Genomic DNA, 23,204 nt, shown 5'->3' with positions numbered 1-23,204 from the left:
TTTTCTCAAAACAAGGTTGATGCCCCATTAACTTTTGGCGTCTATATGAGCATGTACAATCGCTTAGTCATGTCGTAGCTGGTTTTAAGTCTACCATGGACAGTTACGATTTTATGGCTTCTACTCCAGGTGTCAATAGAAAAAAAATGTTGTATTCTTACTTTTGTTGCGCTCTATAGTCACCCAAATTCTGCTCATAACTTTTTGGACTTTGCTATGAATGTAGGATTAATCATTCAGGTCATCTGGGGGTAATCCGGTGTAACACTTTTTTAGAGCATCCAAATCTATGACCAGCTGTCTTCATCTTAGTCATCCTCCTTTAGCTCTTCCAATTAGTTCTTTCTTGGCTAGTCCTACCAAGTATATGACCAGTCTAGTTAAAACCTGCAAGTCATTGTGACAGTCACCAAGCTCACATCTGCAAGTAATACAGACTATGACTAGTCAGCAACAGTGAATCATCCTTTGTCTGATCCACACATAAGAATGTCACGTATTCCTCATCTTAACCACACATTAACCACAGATTCATCCTCAATAAATATTGCTACTGAGGGCAGTCATCAAGGCCTTTCGATGCCACTTGATGTTTGTAATTGCCATCTGCATTATATTTGCGGTTGTGCACAAATTCCTGTTGTGGCCTATTCTATGGGATCTGTTCAAGTAATCCTCTTGTTTTGTTTTCTCTTTCTTTCTTTCTTTCTTTCTTTTTCTTTCTTTCTCTCATCCAGGCACCTCCTCTGCCCTCGCCCTCATCTTGACATTAACATTTTCTGGTTCTGAGGACAATAGTAACGCCCAGGAACTTTTAAATGAAGCCGTTTCTGATATTCAGGAAAAGTGACCCAGCTCCACACCACTGGTTTCTGTAGCGGACCCTTAACCACCCACCCACCCTGCCTGCTCACCGGTTGCCACCTGGTCCAGTCATTGTCCCTCCCTGACACCACCACCCAACCCAACCACTACCACCACCATCTCCACCACCACCACCACCCTCCTCCCCAGGTCCAGCCCCACCCCCCTCGAGGCTGCTGGCTGAGAGATACTTGTCTATGCAACCTGCCAAGAGTGCAGCATCAACCCCGTCAAGCAGGGGGTAGACCCTGTTCTCCCTCTTTCTTTCTTTCTTTCTTTCTTTCTTTCTTTCTTTCTTTCTTTCTTTCTTTCTTTCTTTTTCTCTCTCTCTCTCGTCTGTCTCTTTCTCACTCGCTCTCTCTCGTCTGTCTCTCTTTCTCACTCGCTCTGTCTCCCTGTTACCGGTCTCCAGGACTGTTTCTGGCTGGTTCAGCTCAATTTCTTTTAGTGGAAAAAAGACTTTGACAAAAAAATGGACAGAATTACTGAAAATAAAGTTTTTGTATATATTATGTCACAACTGGCAACATCACTCAAAGACTACTGACTTGACCCCCTTTTCTCCTTGATTTTCTTCATTTTGTTTTTGTTTTCCCTTTTTTAAGTTTTATTTCATGTATGGCTGATACATGATTTTTTTTTTTTTTTCTTTCGTATTGAATCTCATTTTCTCTGTGAAATGAGTACTAGCCTAGCTGGTATTTTGTATGGTAGGTAGAAGATTTAAGGTCTCTTTGGGCAGCGGAAAAAAAATAAAATAAAAATATTAAAAAAAAAATTTGTAATGTGAAAAGTTAGGTGGTATAATTTTTTTACAGCTTTTATGTTCACCTGTCTTATGTTTTTTGTTTGTTAGGGGAATAAAAATGACAAAATAAGAGAAAAAAGATAACAGCCACGTCACAAAGAACAATGGGTTGCACATAGACTAAGAAATAAACTTTAATTTGTGATTTTTGTTTTGTTTCTAATCTTGTTGTAAATTTACACTATTTATAAATGCATATTTATTGCTTGAAAGTATTTGTTGATGGAATGCTGTTATTTTTTTCAGAGTACCTGCCATTAAATTTTAAGGAGCAATGTCATTTTGAGCATTTTCTCCTCTTACGTTTTCTATATATAAATAAAACTGCTTAGCAAGCGTTGTACAGAAAACCCTCGGTAAGATTGTTTTATTGTTTGAAGGATGTTTTATGCGTTATTAAACAAAGTTGTCTTTATTACTGAAATCCACTCTCCTGTGTTGAGTATTCAATTATGGCTGACTTTGGGGATTTCAGAGTTTTGCTTGTGCAATATGATGTGCTGTTATGAATGTGTTGTGCTTTCCACCCTGAAGTGATAACCGATGCAACAAGCATTGTGTCTTTGCTTTTAGTGTAATGTCAGTACCAAGATCGATAAGTCTGATTGAAACGCACCTCTGTAAGCCTGGAAAATCCCACCTCAACCTGGCTGACTTTTTGTCCGTTTGTTTTTACACAACAAATGATTGCTTGCGGCCTACTCCCCATCCTGCCAATAATCCCTGTGCAAGTCAAGAGGCCCTGCTCCTTCTTTTCAGATGTATCAGAATCTGTCGTTGTAGATGCATTCTGGGTATCTGTAGCCGTAGAGAGGGCTGCACGACCTCATAGTCCTGAGGATGTCCATCAGGGAGTGTGCAGCCTGGGTGACCTCTGCGTCAGACCGGGCGCCATCAGCACACCTGGCCAGCTCTTGTGCAGTCTTGCTGGGCAGGTGCAGGGACTGCAGCAGGTCCCTGGAGGGCAGCAGGCGCGGGAGAACATTCCGGCATAGGAGGGCGAAGCTCTGTGATGGCCGCACCGCGGAACACGGGCGAGGCCTCTCGCAAGAGCCGCTTAGGCAGGAGAAGACGTCTGTCACCTGATTGGCTGGGTTTGTGTGGTCGTCATCGGGGGGAAGCCCTGTTGTGAGAGAGAAGACGGGAAGATGTTTACATTCATCTTCAAATGAGGGAGTGGGAGGAGTTATAACATGATGCATTGTAACACCCACCAACGTAATAAACCACCAACGTAATAACTTCGCACCAACGTAATAAACCACCAACGTAATAACTTCGCAACAACGTAATAAAAATCAGCACAAAATCACACGTTTTAAACTTAATAATCCTGCCAACGTAATAACTATTGCCTACTGCGAACGTAATAACCCAATTTCCCACCAACGTAATAACTATTACATTTGCAGGAAGTTACTACGTTGGTGGGAGGGTTAAAAAAGTATTACATTTAACTTCCCACCAATGTAATAAATCACTGATTTAGTGATATTATATCTGTTTTACCCCATACTTATCTCTACTTGTTATTCACCACATTTAGGTGCCAAGCAAAAGCTACAAGGATACCCCTTGTGTTCTTTTGTTATTATTTCACTTAAATGCCATAAATGTAGTCTGTGGCAGCCCTTAGAACCGTGTAGTAAATCTTTTTTAAATGTAGTATATTTATAGGGACAGGTCCCTGGTTGCTTTGGCATCTGTTTGCCTTACACATTTAACACCTTTAGTGGGGGCCAAGAAGATTACTGAATAGGCAATAATTGTTTTTCTACCTTTTGTTATTTTCATCACCTTTTTACTGGGGGCCACACAGTTGTGAATGCACCCATGGTGTATCTACCTTCACTTACTGGAGGCCAAGCAGTAAAGCTGCGCTGTTTCTACCCTTCTAACTTATGTTTCACTAGTTCACATTCCGGAATTTGCATAAAGACATAATAGCTGTTTGGCGAAGTCTCTCGGGCTCTGGTATGTCTGCTTGAGTGCATTATGACATCAAATGGAATATTTGGCAACATTCTTATACAACCTGAATTCCAAAAAAGCTGGGACGCTTTGTAAAATGTGAATAAAAAGAATGCTATGATTTACAACTTATATCAACACTATATTTAATTGAGAATAGTTCAAAGACTACATATCATTTGTTAGTGATGTAGTACTCGAGTCCGGTCTCGGACTCAAGACCGGTCTCGAGACCAATTTTTGCTTTCTCGGTCTCTTCTCGGACTAGTTCCTTCAAAAACTCGGTCTTGACTCGGTCTCGGACCACAGTGGGAGGAGAAGGACTCGTAATTTCAGACCGAGTCCTCGAGACCAACGCATTTTTTTATGTTCTTATAAAAAAACAGACAGGAAAACAGTTACAATGGCTGAACAGTCAAAAAGTTCAGTAGTTTAAAGGGTTAAATTGTTTAACAGTGAAATATTGTAGTGAGGACTTTTATTTTGAAACAGTTTTTGGCAGAGGAAGCAGTTGAACAGGATGTGTAGTCTTAATAGAGCCAGTTTGTATGCTTAAAGCCTGAGACTGGCAGTTGATCCAGGTGGTCTGACCACCTGGCATAGGATTCTAATTGCTTAACGGCTCTATTGTGATGTCATCAGCCCAATGTTAAGTCTATGGGGAAATTTTGATTAGTTTTTAATTAATAGTTTAAAAAGTATAAAAGTTACAAAGATAAAACATACATAGCACTCATGTCCTAAGTAAGACCTACATAACATAGTTTGAATGAAGTTTCTATGTTAAACGGTTGAAGCTGCATTAAACGCGTTTAAAGAAGAAGAAGCCTAGGAAGAACAGTACAGTGCATTTTCATGCAATGTAATAATACAAGTCAAAGACCGCTGCAGCAACTTCTTTTCAATGCCTGCCATTCAAAGCCCTTTTGCGGACTCTCACATTCTCCAACCATCTCAGCATTCGGTCTTCTAACAATCACAACGTAGCATGAGGTCAAAATTGGTTATTTTTTATGTTCCTGTAACTTGGCAAGAAATCCGGAGGCCATAGCCAACCCTCCATTCCCTTCACTGTCTCTAGCCTACTTAATGTCCATTAGTGCAATTATCATTATGGGGGGGGGGGTCCTTGGTTTTTGGACCTCGGTATTTTCAAAACTGTATGCGTCCCTGGTTACCTCAGCGACCATTAGGGTTTTTGATAATGGATTTATATCTGAAAATGTTCAGGGGCCATATTCACAAAGCCTTTTATGATGATGAGTGACAGGTCTGAATGCATGCGCTACACAAGTAATGCGAAGGACGGAAGATGATGAATAAACTGAACTGAATAAAAAGGCCTAGCCTAAATGAATAAAGAGTAGGCTAAGGCAAAACAAATAGCCTAGTAGCCTAATGAAACATGCGGATTGATGCAGTATCTTTACAACATTATTAAATTAACCTGTCACCATAGCCTATGCCTACGTTTGCAAAGAGGAGAACATTTTAATTTGATTCACAATGAAACGTTTAGTTTACATGTTGACAATGAGTAGTTTTGGTTGTTGTTGGTGCGTTATTGCATCCCTTTTATGCCTACAATGCAAAATTGTTCCCTCGCGATTGGAAGCCGCATAGGCATTTCAAAACATCGCGACGTGAAATGCTACAAAAAGGGTTTGTGAATAGGTCTTAGTGAGTTAGGAGTCCTCTCGACTTCTTTTAAGCTGTCCCAGACTTAAGTGCTACTTTTAGGTCTAAAATGCTTTGTGAATTACTTTTGGTGAAAAAAATTAGGAGTCCTAAAGTTAGGAGTGACACGCCCATTATTTTTAGGAGTTGCTCCTAAATTCGCCAGTTAGGATACTTTTAGCCTTAAAATTCTTCGTGAATACAGCCCCAGAGCTCCAAACTGTACAAGTGTACCAAGTTACATCCTTTTATGGAAAAATGACCTAATTAGCATATCACAATGTACAATAAGTTCAGTATAACTGCCAAACAATTTCGGCCTTTGACCTAGATGCACAAATGATGGCAATTTTGACAATGTTCCACCACTTCCAAAAATGATTTCTGTTGCAATTAGTTTTGGGTTGGGTAAAATATTCTTGGACTAAAATGCTCTGTGTAAACTGTACCAGACCATTGGTGCATGGGCACAGCTTCCTTCACCGTTTTTAATGACTTGCGCCATCACTGTAGCTTTGTTTGGTTGTACTTTAATCGCCAGGTCTTTGTCCCATTGCTCCTGAGTGTGGCTTCTAGGCCAGTCCCATCATCTAGCCTTTCAAGCTGGGGGTAATTTACCTATATCCTTAAAGTCAAGAAGACCTGCTCTGCCTCTGCCTTGTCCATTAATTATTGGGACACCTCGATTTATTAACAAAACATAAGTCAGAAGAGTAGAAACACTGTAGCTTTACTGCTTGGCCCCTAGTAAGAGAAGGCAGAAACACATTGGGTGCATTCACATCTGCTTGGCCCCCAGTAAAAAGGTGTGGGGGGTACAAAGTTTTATGGTCATGAGATGGTTTAGATGGTGACAATTATTGACAACTATACCCTTACAACTGATGAAACATATATAATATCACTAAATCATTGATTTATTACATTGATAGGAAGTAAATGTAATAATTTTTTAACCTTCCCACCAACATAATAACTTCCTGCAAATGTAATACTTATTACGTTGGTGGGAAATTGGGTTATTACGTTGGCAGTAGGCAATAGTTATTACGTTGGTGGGAAATTATTACGTAGGCAGGATTATTACGTTTAAAATGTGCTGATTTTGTGCTGATTTTTATTACGTTGGTGGGTGTTACAATGCATAAATTAAAAATTTCCCCCATCATGTGGCCTTGTCTGTAGGTGCCATAACATTTAGCTGCTTTGTGAGTTAAGTCACTGACCTTTGTATGTTGAAGTTCAAGAACTGTGGCTTGTTTTACACAGTGCACTTACTCAGTTGGAGATCATTTATTGGTATCGGCTCCGAACCAAACCAAAAAGCAGACACCAAAGGTTATGGATCTCTTGCTATATTATTAGCTGGCAGATTCATTAGATGTGCAGTTTGAATGCTTGCTGTAAACAAAACAAGCTGTCACACCAGCCACAGTAGGGGATACAGTAAATACAAGATTTGTGAAAAAGAAAAGGTAGAACCACGCATTGTCTAAATCATCTTACTGCTTGGTAGGCTGTCATGAGTGCTGTGTAAGATGCTCTCATCTTCTCAGTTTATCGCTGTCTTTATCTGCTTTTAATCGGAGGCATACGCAGGTCTAATGTTTAATGTTTCATTCATTTTCGAGGTGACCTTCATATCCAACCTTAAACAAACCACTAGAGATGATGTGTTTTTTCTGAGAAAGCATGGGGTCCTGTTGGGCGACCCTAGAAGTCATTAGGGTCTAAATGTCAAGAGCTCAGCCATGCTAGCAGGAGGGAGGGGGGGGGGGGGTGTGGCTGGATATGTACAGTCAACTTGTTTGTATCGAGCTGTTGCGCTCAAACTCAACAGCTTTAAATTATCATTTTTACTCAACTTCTTTCACTTGTTGATAGACCCATTGCCCATCACCAGTGCCTTGACTAAAGAAACCATGATGACTCCAACTGCATAGAACCAAGGCTATTGATCATGGCGTGTTACAGCTGTAGTTTGGGGAGACAGCACATGCAGTGGTAAGGCTGTCAGTTATGTGATAGTCGGAATTCCTATATTACACAGTATGTGTGTGATGTGGTTTTGTGTGTGATACAGTGTAGCGTGTGTGTGTGGCATATATGTGAAGTGATACCAGTGCCCTGCAATGGCTCCGTCTGTCTTGAGCGAAATGTAGCATATTAACCTGGAGAATTAATTGACAGGGCTGTACCGTGGCACACCACATCTGAGCCCAAAAGTAATTAATGTCGGATTATAACTACTAGCCTAATTGAAAGAGCCTGCAAACCTACTGCGTTCATTCAACAGAGGCAGCTTTGTTCACCAAAAAGAAAAAAAAAGTTTTTAAGTCTGCCGACAGAACTCTGTTCTGTGATGTAATGCAGTTCTTACCAACTTTCTCTGCCTGGCTTTTTATTGTTATCAGATGGTTCACTGCCGTCTTAGACACATTACATTAAGAAGTTCCTCAATGTTCCTCATCTCGAGACCCATATATTTCCTCAGTTTGTGCATTTGTACTTTGTGTTGACCTTGGTGTAACCTCACTTCCTCCGTCTTCCTGGTTCATCCTACCTTCCTGCAGGTCGATGACCCCGACGCCGCTGGCGTCCATGACGAGCACTCGTCCGTCATCGGCCAGCCCGAACATGTCCTCCGACGCCTGGGTGTAGTAGAGCCTGAAGCGCAGGCTGTTGGTGGCCAGGCCCTGGGCGATGTGCAGCAGCTGATAGGCCGCGTCGGCCCGCTGCTGCAGGGAGGTGGAGCGGATAGTGCTCAGGGGGCGAGTGCCCGCCCACACCGCCAGCCGACCGCAGGAGCCGTGGTACCGTGGAAACGGCCATCCTTCTGTGCCAGGAAACATCTGTGGGCAGAGGGGAAGTGAGGTGCGTTAAAAACAGGAAGTACCAAGACAGGGATGTAGTTGCCCCATTCATCATGTGCTACTGAAGACCTGTAACACCTCAGTCATGTCTGCTGGGCCAGAAATCAGGAGGGAAAAGAGGCTTGAAATTATAAAGATCACAAAACTTCAGGATGCTTATACATGAATAGTTTTAGTTCTAAAATGGTAAATACTTTGTGGAAATGTATGTTATTTGGGTAGCCCTTCTTATTGGTTAGTGGCACAAAATATTCTTCATGTGTTAATGAAGACCTGAAACATACAAATGCCTGCTGCAACTTTGGGGGAAAAAAGATGGAAATGGAAAAAATTTTCAGACACAGTACTCTGTGTCCTTCACTGTGCCCACTAAAAGTTCTCTCCCCTCTGGGCACTATTGTGTGTGAACCTTATTTTTCCCCAGACAGGTTTTCAAGTGCGCCTATTGACCACTTAATGACAGTGCTGCCGCAGATCGCTCACGGAAACGAACGCGGGGGCTGATCGTCTGTCTCTCCATCGCCGCCATCACATCGCACCTGCAGCATGAGTGGGTGTTGATTGACGGCCAGCGTGTACAGCAGGCGGAGCTTGTCCCTGTCGCTGAAGTGCTTCATCTGCATGCTGCCCACGTCCAGCACCTCGGCGTAGCGCCGCACCACACGGTCCAGCAGACGCTGAGATGGACATCGGAGCAAAGGGGCGGACAGACCCTGGGGAGAAGTGTCGCACACCGAGAGCGGAGGAGGAAGAAATGAGGTAGAGGAGAGTAAGGCTGGTGTTAATCTACCTTTGCAAGCTCTTACAAGCACCAAAGCCCCCTCAGAGATTAGCCCAGAGCCTCACTGGATCCAAATGATCCCTGGGAGAGACCTGACATTTACGGGTGGGGGGCTCGAAAGTCACTAATTACTTCTAAACTTCCCACTGAGGAGTTAGTCTATTCAAAGAATTATTTAATCAGTTCAACAGATGGAGAGAAAATATACATTTTGATAGATGTGGACCCTGTGGATTGTGGATTTCATAAGATGACATGATATATTGAATGTTTGTCATTCTATGCTTAAACATGTTTATCCCTTTGTTATATTCAAGTAAATAATTGTGGTATTTAGCGGACACTTTATCCAAACCTATCCAAACTTTTACCCAACCAAAAAGTAAATAAAAATATATATGCTAATACAAATGTAAAATATAGCTGCAAGCAGCAATGAGGGGGCCAAGCAGCATAGGCCGGAGTAGCCACGGCGTCAAGATAGAACTCAGCAGACATACGCGATCAACACTTTCAACAAGTGTCACATCAAACATAACTGATTTTGTATGGCTGAAACGGGGCTGAGTATTGCCACCGCCTCCGCCAGCCAGCCCCCCCACCTAATCACCTCTGCCCGTCCCACCCCGTCCCGCCCCGCCCTACCACCCACGCATTAGAATGAACTGGATGGAACATGTTGTCATCAGTTTCACATCCAAAAATAAAAGATCGATAAAACACATCGCAACTACAGATCAAAATGCAATATTGCTAATTGCAGCACCCCCTACAGGTCAAAGGTCAACATATGTTTTGAGCGTCTTCCTAATGGGGTTCTGAACCTATGTAGTAAGTTTGGTTATGATACATGGCAGGGTTGCTGAGCTATGAGCTCACTTCCTGTTTGGCGGCTTCGCCGCAAATTTCGATTAGCTGTTACAGCCGAATGCTACTGTCAATCGTTCCAAAAAGCGATGCACTGATAAGGCATGGTCTAAAGATGGTCTCTGCCAATTTTGGTGAGGATCCGCTGAAATTTGTGACCTGCGAAAACTTGTACGTGTTTTTGATTAAATCGAATGTGACGGCCGAATCAATTACGATGACATCACAAGTTGGCCTGGGTCGGCCTAAGGACCTCCAACAGTATTACCAGACACCACTAGTACATTTTAATTCCAAACACAACAGCAGCTACAGGCCAAAAGGCATGTTTCTTAATTACAGCGCCCCCTAGAGGTCAAAGGTCACCAGATTTATTGAGTGTCCCCCTGATTTGGTCCTGAGTCCATGTACCCAGTTTGGCTTTGATACATGCAAGGGTTGCTGAGATATGACCTCACTTCCTGTTTGGCGGCTTCGCCGCAAATTTCGATTGGCTGTTACAGCCGAATGCTTCGGTCAATTGTTCCAGAAAGCAATGCACTGATAAGGCATGGTCTGAAGATGCTCTCTGCCAATTTTGGTGAGGATCCGCTGAAATTTGTGACCTGCGAAAACTTGTACGTGTTTTTGATTAAATCCAATATGGCGGCCGAATCAATTACGATGACATCACAAGTTGGTTGGGTCGGCTTAAGGACCTCCAACAGTATTACCAGACACCAATAGTGCGTTTTAATTTTAAGCACAACTGCAGCAACAGGCCAAAAGGCATGTTTCTTAATTACAGCGCCCCCTAGAGGTCAAAGGTCACCAGATTTCTTGTGCGTCCCCCTGATTGGGTCCTGAGTCCATGTCCTAAGTTTGGTTATGATAGATGAATGGGTTGCTGAGATATGAGCTCACTTCCTGTTTGGCGGCTTCGCCGCAAATTTCGATTGGATATTTCAGATGAACGGTTATAGTTCCGAAGACAAAACACCACAACTTTTGTGAGGCTTGGTCTGAAGATCATGTGTGTCAAGTTTGGTGACGATCGGACAAAATGTGTGACCTGTGAAGTTTTAGTTTCACTTTCACTAAAATCCAATATGGCGGAAAATCCATCATGGCGGAAAATGACGTCATAGGGTGCGTTGAACTCGGCTTGGTCCAAGGAATCCAACGACACCTCATTTTTGAAAATTGGGTCAACGGGTCAGAAGTTACGTGCGTGAACACAAGTCCAACTTTGGCCTGTTGGTGGCGCTAGAGCGCTTGAGGTGCCAACATGAAACTTGGTGAAATGAATCATGGGACTGTCCCAAATCGGTGTGCCAAATTTCACAACTTTTCACCAGACGGTTCTATGGGCTGCCATTGACTTCAATGGCAGAGGAATAATAATAAGAAAACTAACAAACACAATGGTTGCCTCGCAGCTTCGCTGCTTGGCCCCCAATAAAGCATGCTAGGTAAAGCTACAATCATATCCCCAAGGATATCATGCCCCCCTCCTTCCCCCAGGTGTACCTGCACCATGCTGGGGTAGAGCAGGTGTGAGCGTGCCCAGTTCTGGAAGCGAGGCGTGGCCCTGAGTGCTGTCTCAATGCTGCAGGTCGGGGGCCGGCCAGCCGAGCTGCAGATGCTGCGGTCAGACAGTTGGTGGCGCAGCGGAGGCAGCAGCCGAGACAGCACCACCGGCCGCCACGTCTCTGAGTCGTCTGTTAGGTTGCCTTGGTAACTCTGCCGGCTGGCCTTGGGTAGTATCAGGTCCGAGGACAGCCATCTGTCAAAGCTGAGAGAGGCAGGTGGAGAATCTCAACACACCTAATCCACATATGACCTCTTGGTTCACATATTCAGTTACAGACAATCAATTATACATAGATTATAACTTGTTGTTACATTGCACATTCCAGCTTGAATAATGTCGACAAGCATGCATAATTCCTGTCTCCTCAAATCTGGAGGTAGACATACAGAGAGATGTTTTGTAGATATTTTCTATATATTTCAAATTGCTCCACATAACATCTCACCAATTTGGGGAAAAAAATGTTTTGTTTAGAGAGCTGCTAATTACGGATGCTGTGATTCTCTGCTTTTGTTTTGATTGGGAATGTAGGTGTTTATGAGCAACTTTAACACCGACTCTGTGACTCTACTGTTGTTATGCTGGACTGTTGTTGAGTCTTATGATCTCATTTGATTAAATGATTTTCATCACATTAGATGCAAAAACAAATGTTTGCTGCTCTCTGCATTTTGGACCAGATTAATATGTACAACATTGTTATGTTTTGTCCCTGTTTGTCTCTGTTGTTTGTTTAGGTGTCAGTTTTTTGGCAGTACAAATCTCCTGTATATCACAGCCACCAGTATGTCTGAGTCCTCTTTGAAGCCGATCCTGTTTGCTTCCATCTTGTTTGCTTATCGGGTTGACAGGAACGGAAACGCTGGGGTGGGTGGTGAGATGCAACTCTGTTCACTGACAAATGGGCTGAAGGTGGCTACAGGAGCTACATGTAGTACATGTAAGTACATGTTGTGTGTGATGTCTGTATGCTACTGAGACCCTTAAATTTCCCCTTGAGGATCAATAAAGTATCTATCTATCTATCTATCTATCTATCTATCTATCTATCTATCTATCTATCTATCTATCTATCTCTAGCTTTCATATAACAGCCAGAGAGGCACTCCTGCGCTGGGGAGGCAGGTGTTTTTGGTGTCTGCTTGCTAACAATAAACCAAGCTTGATCAAACATCCTGTCCTTTGACCGTGGGAGGTGGGGGGTGTACGCAGTGACCAACGACTACTGGGATCCCCCTGGACTTCCCAAATACACAGCGATCAGGAAACTCTAAACTACAACCATTTTCATGGGTTATTGCTCAGCATTGTTTGCACTTTAAGTGTCGAAGGTGCCATTTCTGTTAATATTTTGATAATAACATACCAAATGCTGGTTAAACACGGTTTCACCGTACAAAAGGAAAGCTTATATTTTCTAACCAAGATGTCTTCTTAAACTACTCTGTTGTGCTGGTACAATCTAGAATTCTTGTGGATCCTGTTGGGCTGTTTCTTGGGATGATTGCATTTGCCAGCAAATCCAGTGTTGGTGCTGACATTACCTATGACTCCATTTATGAGAATCAGCCTCAGGGAAAAGTGTGATGTTTTTAAAAAGGAAGACACTCATTGGTATAGTCCACCTGAATTCAGTGCTGAAGTGTAAGTACTTATGTAATCTTTACAGGGTTTCTGAAAAATCTGGAGGAAATGTTAGGTCTTCTAAGTCTCCCCTCTCCCACACTGGTCTGCCCTGAGAGTGTCCTTACCGTATGTCCTCCTTGAAGAGCTTCTTGCATATAGAGGTCCCCACGCACGCGTTGCACTTATCCAGGCCCAGGAAGCCTCTCCCGAAGCTGTAGGCTTTCTCCTTGCGCATCCCTGGTGGGTATGGCGTCACCGCCACCGCAGCCACGGCCGATGCCACCAGTGCCAGTACCCAGCTTGCCGCCCAGAGCTGAACGGCCGGTGGCGGCACCTTCCTCGCCCTCGCTCTGGGGCATGTCAGTGCCATCCTGCCATGGCACTCATCTCTTGTGGTGAAAAGGCTGACAGGGCTGCCACACACACACACACTCTCACAAACACACAGAAAGGAGAAAACAGTCCAGAGTGTTTGTAGCTTCTGAATGGCCCTGTCTGCCTGGGTTCCCTCTCTCTCTGTCTCTCGGTGTAGCGTCTCGGCCACCGCACCCTACCGCCTAACTCCTCACTCACCTCCACAGGAAGCACATGGAGGATGCAGATAACCCCCGTTGTCATGGAGACACTTCCTCTACCCTTTGCCTGCATGGACAATGGCCTTGTTGGGGCACGCGCGACCAAACCCACCCCGGCTGAACCCGAGTCAAGATACAGTAGCAGTCAAGACTAAATCAGTACACAGCACACAAACGTACAAATGTACAGATTATAGGTCTAAAACAGTAGTAAGATAAGACAAACACCATACTCACATTTATACACATTGTCATATACAGAGCTGAGTTTGCAGTATTCATAGTGCTTATAGTTGTGTATACAGCCTATAGAATTGTGACAGTAGAATTACTTTGTGGTCATGAACATAAAAACATGGCAGATGGGAAGGAGATGCTGTTTTAAATCATGTCTCTGTGTGTGTGTGTGTGTGTGAGAAAGAGAGTGTGTCTGTGTGTTTTGGTCTGATGTCTCAACCTTTAGGAATTTCATAGACTGATGCTCAAATAATGGGTCTTGTAGGTGGTTTTAGGGTTGTGGTGCCTAGGCTGATGAATCACAGAGTCGACATGGACATAACAGCAGAACACCTGAGAGGCCGTTTATGAGTGTACTGTTGAGTGTGTGTGTGTGTGTCTGTTTTGAAAGTTGACTTGACATAGCTTTGTTAAAAGCTGTGTTTTTGAAATTGATAGATCTATTAATTTGAATAATTGTTTTTAAAGAAACAGGAGTAATTGAAGATGGCACTTGATGTATGCCACTGGATAAAGTTAAATGAAGGTTGCGGACGTAGAGCGGAAAACGCAGCGCAGTTCATATTACTTACCACCAGAGGTCCCCATAGGTGAGACTTCGAAAAGCCAAGCAGCACATTTGAGTCACGGACACTGAGGAAGCCGGGGCAAGTCATGAACGCATCTCAAACCCCTGCTATTCTTTGATCGTTTATTCCGTTGCCATTAGTCACGCGTGTTATTCATCGTGTATCTACAAAGAGCACGCGTTTGTTTCCTTTTTACTTTCCTTGTTTCCCGTGACTCATTCCAGCACCGTCTTGAAAACATATGAGATTATTTTAGGGCTGGGAAAAATGCAAAGGGGGGAGAATTATGTTTTTTTATGTCTCCTTAGGTCAAGTCTGTAAGCCACCGAAGAGGAAATGTGCTTCATTTTTAGGAAGTGGTGGTCATGTTTAACTGTTTTACGCATGCTTCAGGAATTGCCTGTGAACGCTAGAACGAAATAAATGTTTTAGGTATCGGAATTGTCTGAATGTTTTTGCTTAAACAAATGCAAATTCACACGCAAAGTGTGCATCTGTCCTGTGCAATAATATGTGCGATCTTAACAATTATGGATGGTCAGATACATTATGTACTTCCTTGTAGCCTACTTGCTTAATTTCACGTGCATTTTGGACAGTCTTCTAAACATCGTGTCCTGTGGAATTTGACTTTTTACTGACTGCATATAGACTATACATTTTAACGTCATGTTTGTTTATCCATCAAGGTCAACTGTGGTTTCCTCATATATTCAAGTCTCAGAAGCATTTTTTCCAAACACACACTCATTCATAAATTTAAGTTTCAAAATATACAGGACCATGAAAGAGCACTATGATCTGACCTAGGAGACTATTTGTCCCTTAAAGTAATTTGGTTTTCTATGGCAGAAGTGGATCCATGTGTGGGTTTTTTTTTTTTCAGTGAAGTCTCCTGTCTGCGCAAAGCGCCTCTTAGACGGGCTACTGTGCTTTGAGCCCTTATATACGGTGTATAAATACACTGGTGCGTCCGTGACTCACGGCCCTGCATTAATCATCGCAGTTGTGGTCGAGTCCCGGGGCACAAGGAAGTAAAGTTTATTGACTGAGTGACTAAACCGAATATCACTTAATGAAACGGTTGCAAAGAGGAAGTTTTTGTACGGCGCATAAACACACCGGCGTGGAGAGAGGGTGATTACACGCGAAGTCACCTCCAGGGCGCACATAACCGACGTTGTTCAGTGCGCCTGAACTGTTTTCCATTGTATGTTCCACTCTCAATATATTTTTGAATTGGCTGTAATTTACGACTTTTCTGCTTTTGTGATTTCCATCTCAATATAGTTCAGGTGCGCGGCGGAGCAGTTTTTATTTCTACATATAGGCGATGAGGTGGTTTTCACATGTGACCGTGCAAATATGTAGCTCAGTCCGTTAGAGAGCTGCAGGCGACAAAAATCCCCCTGGATTCCTTTCAGTTTAGTATCCTAACAGGCGGCCTGAGTCACAGGAAACGAAGGGTTATGTTTCTGTTTTCTGCTGTGACATAAACACACACACACACACACAGAGGCAAAGTTTAACGGTCTGAAAAGGTGTGATGTGAACTTTTGCACATAATTTGCTGCGGTGCACCAACAGCTATCAGGGAATCTCAGATGCTCAATATTTATTTGTTATTAATTAGAAAGCCAAGTTACGCACACGATGGGGGAGTTGGTGTGAAGTTTATGAATAAAAGTTCCAGCTCTCTGAAAATAATTTGCGACTGAATCATGGCTATGGAAATATGTAACAGCCAAACGGTGAGGAGGACGGGTTTATGAATGGAGGTCTAGGGTGTCAGCATAAGTAACCCAGACCTGAAGGTTGTATTTTTGTTTTAGCTCTTTGCATTCCCACGGGGCAGTATACCACGAGTCTTGTGTTCTTGCCAGAATAGACTTTACATGTTAATGCCATCTTCAATTTCCAGGGCATTCTTTGGCATTGTGTCCTAATCGGCATAAATCCCTTCCTATGGGCAGTATTAAACATTATCTTCTTGCATGGATTTTTTCAACATGAACCATCTGATAGACACAGAAAATTGTATTGGCCAGGTGAGGTCACTGCACACCAAAACAACTGTGTGTGTGGGGGGTGTGTGTGTGTGTGTGGGGAGTGTGTGTGTGTGTGTGTGTGTGTGTGGGGGGGGTGTTACTAGTTACCATTTTTATTCAGTCATTATGTCTTCCATTTACCTGATTTACCTGTAACTTTTGTGTGTGTGTGTGTGTGACAGCAACAGGGAGTTAGACAGAAAGAAAGAGAGAAGAGGTGGAGCCCAAGGATATTAAGGAGAGACTGGATAAATGACAACTTCACTTTCTCTTACTTGGGAAGACCCCAAACTCACTGCTTGTCTCGACCTCTTGTGAAGGCCCTTCTTTCTGTTGTCGCCCTCTTGCATTATAACTGCATGTTTGTTGTTCTTGTCCTGGCTGTTGAATTTTTAAATGACAAATCTTAATAATCAGTCTATTTTAGGTCATGCCCATAAAAAAAGGTGAGAGGAGGAAAGGCACAACAGCAGTGGGTGCTGCATTTTATTTTATTATATTTTATTATATGTCATGAACTGTTGTGAATTTACATTAGGCATTTAAATGAATAGTACCCACCCACTGTAAAATATCACATGTATTAGCCCTTTGAGGTCTAGTTCTCTTAATTCTACTACCTTTAAATTTAAGCTTTTATCTTGGTCATTGTCCATCATGCTAGGCTATTTTTAAGACAGTCTAGGCTATATCTGGGAAAGTATGATGTGATAATGCTTGCATATATCTTAGATCAGCCATTATATAAAGGAAGATACTTTGTGTCTCATGATTTCTTTGCATTCATGTCACCTGGAAGCATGCCAGTATATTAATATTTGCATAGGTGGGATTGTCTGGAATCTGGAAATATAAGAATCACGATGGTGGGATGCTCTATGGCTTAGCCATTTACAAACATATATGGACTGACATAACTATTTTATTCATTATTCACTAAAGTCTTGTCATTAATTGAACCATGAAGAATGTACCTTATACTCTGCATGTGTGACCTGAAGTAGCATGTGCTTACATATCTGCAGATGCCATGTAGCCAAAAAGCACAGTTGATCTGTGCATGACCAACTTTTGATTCTTTGATATGGAAAGGAAGTTCATTATTTTGGGGTGCTATTACATTAGAATTTCAACGCAAAGTTTTGGACCATGGCTTACTGTACAAAAGATATCCTCATATTGGTAAGGTCTGCTGTTTATTTTGATATATAGTATACCATCGAGAGTAATGGCTGTGAAGATGGATGCAGGGCTGCTATGCGCAGAATGTAACTATGATTACATTTATTTTATATTAAACATAATTTTCTTATAAACCGTTTATCACAGCAAATCGTCGATGATGTCATTGGACAGCTCGGGTTCCACTCTTTCACGTGGTATTCGTGTGATATCTGTGTGATATGTACTCCGTGAGCAATTAAATAGAGAAAATGGGTGTGAATTTGGATGCATTTTGCGTCCGTTGGCCACATAGCCAGGGGTGGCCAGATTTGGGGGCGCCACTGAGACACAAGTATACACAGGTGGTAGACTTACGTTTCCACACACTTATACACGGTTAAATATGGAACATCGAGATAACCTACTGAAAGCAGACAAGACACAGTTCTTTCTTTGGCGAACACCTTTTTAATTCAGCACCCGTCACAGACTTGTGTAGCCTATGAGGAGTGAGGACACCACGCGATGGCGGTATTTACATCCTTAGGTACCATAATGAACGATAAGCAACAGCGAGGTCAAATGGGGATCGATTTGAGGACCAACCACAATACGAGTGCAAGTTATAAAATGTCCATGTGTCCAGTGTACCGTCAATATTCTTACTTATGCCAGTTAAAAACATAGTCTGTTTCAGAACGATCCCAGTTTATATACTGTAGTTGTTGATTGCAACATTTATCAGACTCACTCTCTCACTCTCAATTTGTTGATTGGAAACAGCGACCAAGCCTCAATTTGAAAATCCCCCGTGACTCTGTAGGTTAAGGCGAAATTCTTGCTTCATGAACACATTGAGGAATCACGCGGCACAAACTAGGTGAAAGGTCAAAACATTTTAAATTCAGAAAATTCATATTAGGCTACGCTGACATTTTTTCACAAAGCACGGCTGCCCTTTTTATTTTAAATAACCGAAAATTGACAGACTAGTTTCCTTTCATGAAAATTGTAAAATAGCGTACTCGAAGTTCATCTTTTCATATCAATATACTAGACTAGCCTGCCAATAAAGGGGCAAGGGTGCAAATCACCAAGAAAGGAAACGGCCCATTTTTTGTGAAATGTCCGAAACAGCGTAGGCCTAGGTGATTTGTTCTACGCCCTGATTTCTGACGGTTTTAAATAGCCTATTGCATCCATGTCCGGCCGTTTCCCTAAAATATCTTCAATCTCTCTCTCTCCCTCTCTCTCGCTCTCTCCCTCTCCCCCTCTCTATCTGTGCATGTGTGAGTGTGTGTATGTGTGTGTTTTGGTCTGATGTCTCAGCCTTCAGGAATTTCATAGACTGATGCTCAAATAATGGGTCTTAGGTGGTTTTAGGTTTGTGGTGCCTAGGCTGATGACTCACTGAGTTGACATACCAGCAGAACACCTGAGAGGCCGTTACTGTTGAATGTGTGTGTGTGTGTGTGTGTGTGTGTCTGTGTTTATGTTTATGTTTGTGGCATTTCCCACTTCCTTGTGCAGCTCCAGTTGCTCTGACTGTCCTTGCCCAACTGCATAAACACAGACTGCTCCCTAACTGTGATACACACAAATACAGGCTACAGTCACTCTACAAACACATACAGTATATTTACATTCACTTTCACCCAGTCCACAATCTTCCATGTCTCTCAAATATACACTCACATACTCTTATGTAGACACACACACACACACACACACACACACACACACACACACACACACACACACACACACTGCCTGCTCTTGATCTGAATTGGGTTTTAGATTCACGTGTGTGGACAAGGATTCATATTTTTTTCTTTTACTTTTTATAAGTCCCTTTGTCTTTCTCCCCACTGTCTGTTTTCACATTTCTCTCTTTCTGTCTTTACCTTACCTGCCCTGTAACTCTGCCTATCTCTCCCCTCTGTCCTTCTGATGCATCTCTCCCTGCTGTAGAGACTTAGGGAGAAAAATGAGTCATTCTCTTTCTCTCTATCTATCTCTCTCTTTTTGTTGAAGCCTACATTTCTCAAACCATTCAGCGACACATTACTGTTAAACTGAACGGCGAAGTTTTGCTCTGAAAAGAGTGACAAAAATGATATGTGAAGTGGTAGCTTTTGTATGTAAATAATTGTATGTGTGTGTGTGTGCATTTGTGTGTGTGTGTGTGTGTGTGTGTGTGTGTTTGTGTGACTGTCTTTCAGTCAGTCTGTCTGTCTGCCTGTAACTGTGAGTGTGTTCTTGTGCAACATTTGTGTCCATAGATGTGTATGCGTCATCTTATTCAAAGGGGAATTCAACTGTGCAGCGTTATCGACTTGTGACTGTTCTGTTCCAGTATACTGTCAATTCACCCCCCACCCCTCCCCTACCACGTCAATGTCATAATAACATGAGCATCACTGCCGTCATGAAGCATCAATGTGACATTGTGACATCATCGGGCTGTGTCCCCATGGCATCCCCTGCGTCACTGTGTGTATGCGAGTCGTTTTTCTTTACAACCTGTTCTGTTGTGTGTCAACAAAGTGCAGATGGAAGATCCTGCTTGCACACTCCAGGCACCTGTGAAGGTGTGACGTCACGTTTGACAAAGGTGTGTGCAACGGATGCAGGTGAGCTCTCAACTATGGTTGTGTGTGTGTGTGAGTGTTCTTATGTGTTTGCATGCCCTCCATGAGCGCACACATATATACACACACACACACACACACACACACACACACACACTCACACCTGGACAGCAGGATGCACAGCCCTCCCTCTCACATCTTACCTTACAGAGTCCCAATCAGCATTGTCTCCATGGCAATGCTTCCCCTTGCAACTGGCTATCCATCAACATCAACAGGATGCTTTCAGTGACTCGAATTCTCCCAAAGAATACACACACACACATTCACACACACACACACACACACACACACACACACACACACACACACACACACACACACACACACACACACACACACACACACACACACACACACACACATACACCTTGATGCCCTAAAAATAGTGCTCATGAATCAAGCCCTGCCATGAGTCAGCTGATGAATGACCTGCATCTCCTTTTGTCTGCCTGTCTGTTTGTCATCACACTGGGCACCATTAAGAGCGACCGCTCACACATGCACAGTCAGTTCTTCCGTGTCTCCGTCCCCTTTAAACGAGAAAAAAAAAGAAAAGAGAAGAGAGGAACTTTAACACAGGGGCAGGAAAGAGAAAGCTGGGGAAACGAGGGAGGAGTAGGAGGAGGAGGTGGACAAGGAGGAGGAAGAGGAGGGGAGGAAGTGGGGGTGTAGACGAACGCGTGGAGGAGGAAGCCCTGTCATCTGCAGGAGGGGGAGTGAGTCAGCGGAGCCTGCATTTTTGAAGGTTGATTCAGCGCTGCTGAAGGAAGTGGGGGCCCCCAGTCCGAGAGAGCCACAGCCGCCTCTTCCTCACCCACGGCCTCGGCCTCGCCAACGCACACACACAAAACTCCTTTTGCTCTCCATGTTGTTGTTGTTGTTGTTGTTGTTGTTGTTGTTTTGCCGTCCCCGGTGGGCTGAGGTGGCAGGGCAAAGCTCCGGCCAGACGTCCGGCCAGTTTGTGTGTGTGTCGGGGTGCGGAGAGGGGAGGAAAATCAGCCGAGTTCTCCTCCCGTTGGTCAGGGAGCGAGGAGGTTCAGTGTCTCAGTGTCTGTCTGCTCCCCAGAGAACCCCCCTCCCTTTTCTCTCTCTCTCTCTCTCTCTCTCTCTCTCTCAATCCCTTCCTTTTCGTTTTTCCTCTTCCTGGTCCCCCTCTCAGGTTTCAAACCCAGTAGCGAGGGAGTTTAACCCTCGAGAGCCCGGGGGGCTCATACTCGTCACACACACACACACACACACACACACACACACACACACACACACACACACACACAAACACACACACATTCACACACAGACAGACAGACAGACACACACACACACACACACACTCCTCTCTCTCTTTCTCTCTCTCTCCATTAGAGGCGTAAGGGCTGTTTTAAGCAAGCAATCTGACCACATGTCTAAGGGTTTGTTTCCACTGTGTGGCCTATCTGAAACCACATCCACACACCTGACCCAGTCCTCCACTTTCAGTGGGAGGGGGGGGTGGGATCCACACACCTGACCCGGTCCTCCACTTTCAGTGGGAGGGGGGGGTGGGATCCACACACCTGACCCGGTCCTCCACTTTCAGTGGGAGGGGGGGTGGGATCCACACACCTGACCCGGTCCTCCACTTTCAGTGGGAGGGGGGGTGGGATCCACACACCTGACCCGGTCCTCCACTTTCAGTGGGAGGGGGGGTGGGTTTGGCACAGGGCACAATCACCACAGCACTCTTATCTAGGTGCCATCTCAGAACGTTTTCTCCGAGTGAAACGCAAGCAGAGGATTTTCTGCAACAAATGCGACTTGACTTGTTTATGTTGTCTTTGTCTTTGTCTATGTGTTAAGCGCTTTGAGTGGCCTCCTGTGCGAGAAAATGCACTATATAAATACATGTTTATTTACTTTACTAACTTACTTTTCCCCAGATTACTCTTCGGCTCTCACTGCATGCTGTCATTTCCCTATGCCCCCTTTCACTGACCAAACTTTGAGTCAGCATTTGCGCTCACTGTTATAGCATTTCAAATAAAGGCTACATTCAACATTCAATATAAATAAGAATATATATATATATATATAAGAATAAGAAAACCATCTGGATTTGGAACTCAGCTCAAACACTCCCGTCTCTATCAACAGCAGTGTGTTAAAACGTCCTCAGGGAGACAACATGTGCATTACATTCTTAGTCTTAACCTATGACATACTTGGTAATATGGAAATAGTGTCCAGTCTTGTATCTGACTGATATTATCTGGCCATTGTAGTGTACATGAGAGCGGGCCAGTGAGAATGGGGAGCATGGGAGTGTCCGGAGAAGGTGAATCGTGAATCGTGAATCAGTGGTTCAGAGGTTCAGTGACCTGTGTGACATGCGGAATTACAGAGTGTTCTGATAGTAAGCACATTTGGAGGAATATAGGGCAGGGCAGTGTGTCAGGAAGTGTGTGTGTATGTGTGCGTGTGTGTATGTGTGTGTGTGTGTGTGTGTGTGGGTGTGTGTGTGTGTGTGGGTGTGTGTGTGCGTGTGTGTGTGTGTGTGGGTGTGTGTGTGGGTGTGTGTGCATGTGTGTGTGTGTGTGTGTGTGTGTGTGTGTGTGTGTGTGTGTGTGTGTGTGTGTGTGTGTGTGTGTGTGTGTGTGTGTGTGTGTGTGTGTGTGTGTGTGTGTGTGTACACGTGCGTGCGTGCGTGCGTGCGCGTGTGTGTATGTGTGCATCTATCTCCACAGACAGTTACATCTGAGCCAGCCTTCGTGGAGTGTGAAGGTACCACTATGATATCAGAGCTTATCAGAATTTCCATTCACAAGAGCGGTCACATACACAAACTCACACCCACACTCACACACATGCATGGCTGTTATGTAACCAAAATGCTCCTTTTCCTGTAGGGAGCACTCTCTAGTCTAGAGAGAGTGAGTGTGGG

General features: G+C 43.7%; 2 protein-coding genes across 5 annotated transcripts in view; one reads left to right on the top strand and one right to left on the bottom strand.

Annotated features, from left to right (window-relative positions):
* The window catches only part of kdm6a (lysine (K)-specific demethylase 6A), an 82,604-nt gene extending 80,504 nt beyond the window's left edge, over positions 1 to 2,100 (top strand). For all 4 annotated transcript variants that reach the window (XM_076263312.1, XM_076263313.1, XM_076263311.1 and 1 more), the window contains one exon: positions 738 to 2,100. In XM_076263312.1, coding sequence (XP_076119427.1) covers positions 738 to 767 — 30 coding nt within the window. In that variant the 3' untranslated portion in view covers positions 768 to 2,100. The remainder of the gene's footprint in view (positions 1 to 737) is intronic.
* dipk2b (divergent protein kinase domain 2B) lies at positions 2,011 to 13,553 on the bottom strand. The gene is made up of 5 exons (XM_076263315.1): positions 13,166 to 13,553; positions 11,351 to 11,615; positions 8,733 to 8,906; positions 7,884 to 8,172; positions 2,011 to 2,795 (listed from the first exon to the last, which is right to left on the bottom strand). The coding sequence occupies exons 1-5, from the start codon at positions 13,408 to 13,410 to the stop codon at positions 2,437 to 2,439; spliced, it is 1,332 nt and encodes a 443-aa protein (XP_076119430.1). The 5' UTR covers positions 13,411 to 13,553; the 3' UTR covers positions 2,011 to 2,436.
* Between the last annotated feature and the right edge of the window lie 9,651 nt (positions 13,554 to 23,204).

Source organism: Alosa pseudoharengus, unplaced genomic scaffold (genome assembly GCF_046254945.1).
Source record: "Alosa pseudoharengus isolate Yale_2024_CS ecotype anadromous, Long Island Sound unplaced genomic scaffold, YU_APseudo_1.1 YU_APseudo_1.1_scf_3, whole genome shotgun sequence".
Lineage (NCBI taxonomy): Eukaryota > Metazoa > Chordata > Actinopteri > Clupeiformes > Clupeidae > Alosa > Alosa pseudoharengus.
This window is presented reverse-complemented; position numbering and strand designations above follow the sequence as displayed.

Excerpts from the sequence above, each read along its gene's own strand:
- dipk2b (XM_076263315.1), bottom strand. The coding sequence starts at position 13,410 with ATGGCACTGACATGCCCCAGAGCGAGGGCGAGGAAGGTGCCGCCACCG. Across the intron at positions 8,907-11,350 it reads TCTACCCCAGCATGGTGCAG|GGTCTGTCCGCCCCTTTGCT; the intron begins GTACACCTGGGG and ends ACTTCTCCCCAG. Across the intron at positions 8,173-8,732 it reads AACACCCACTCATGCTGCAG|ATGTTTCCTGGCACAGAAGG; the intron begins GTGCGATGTGAT and ends CTCTGCCCACAG.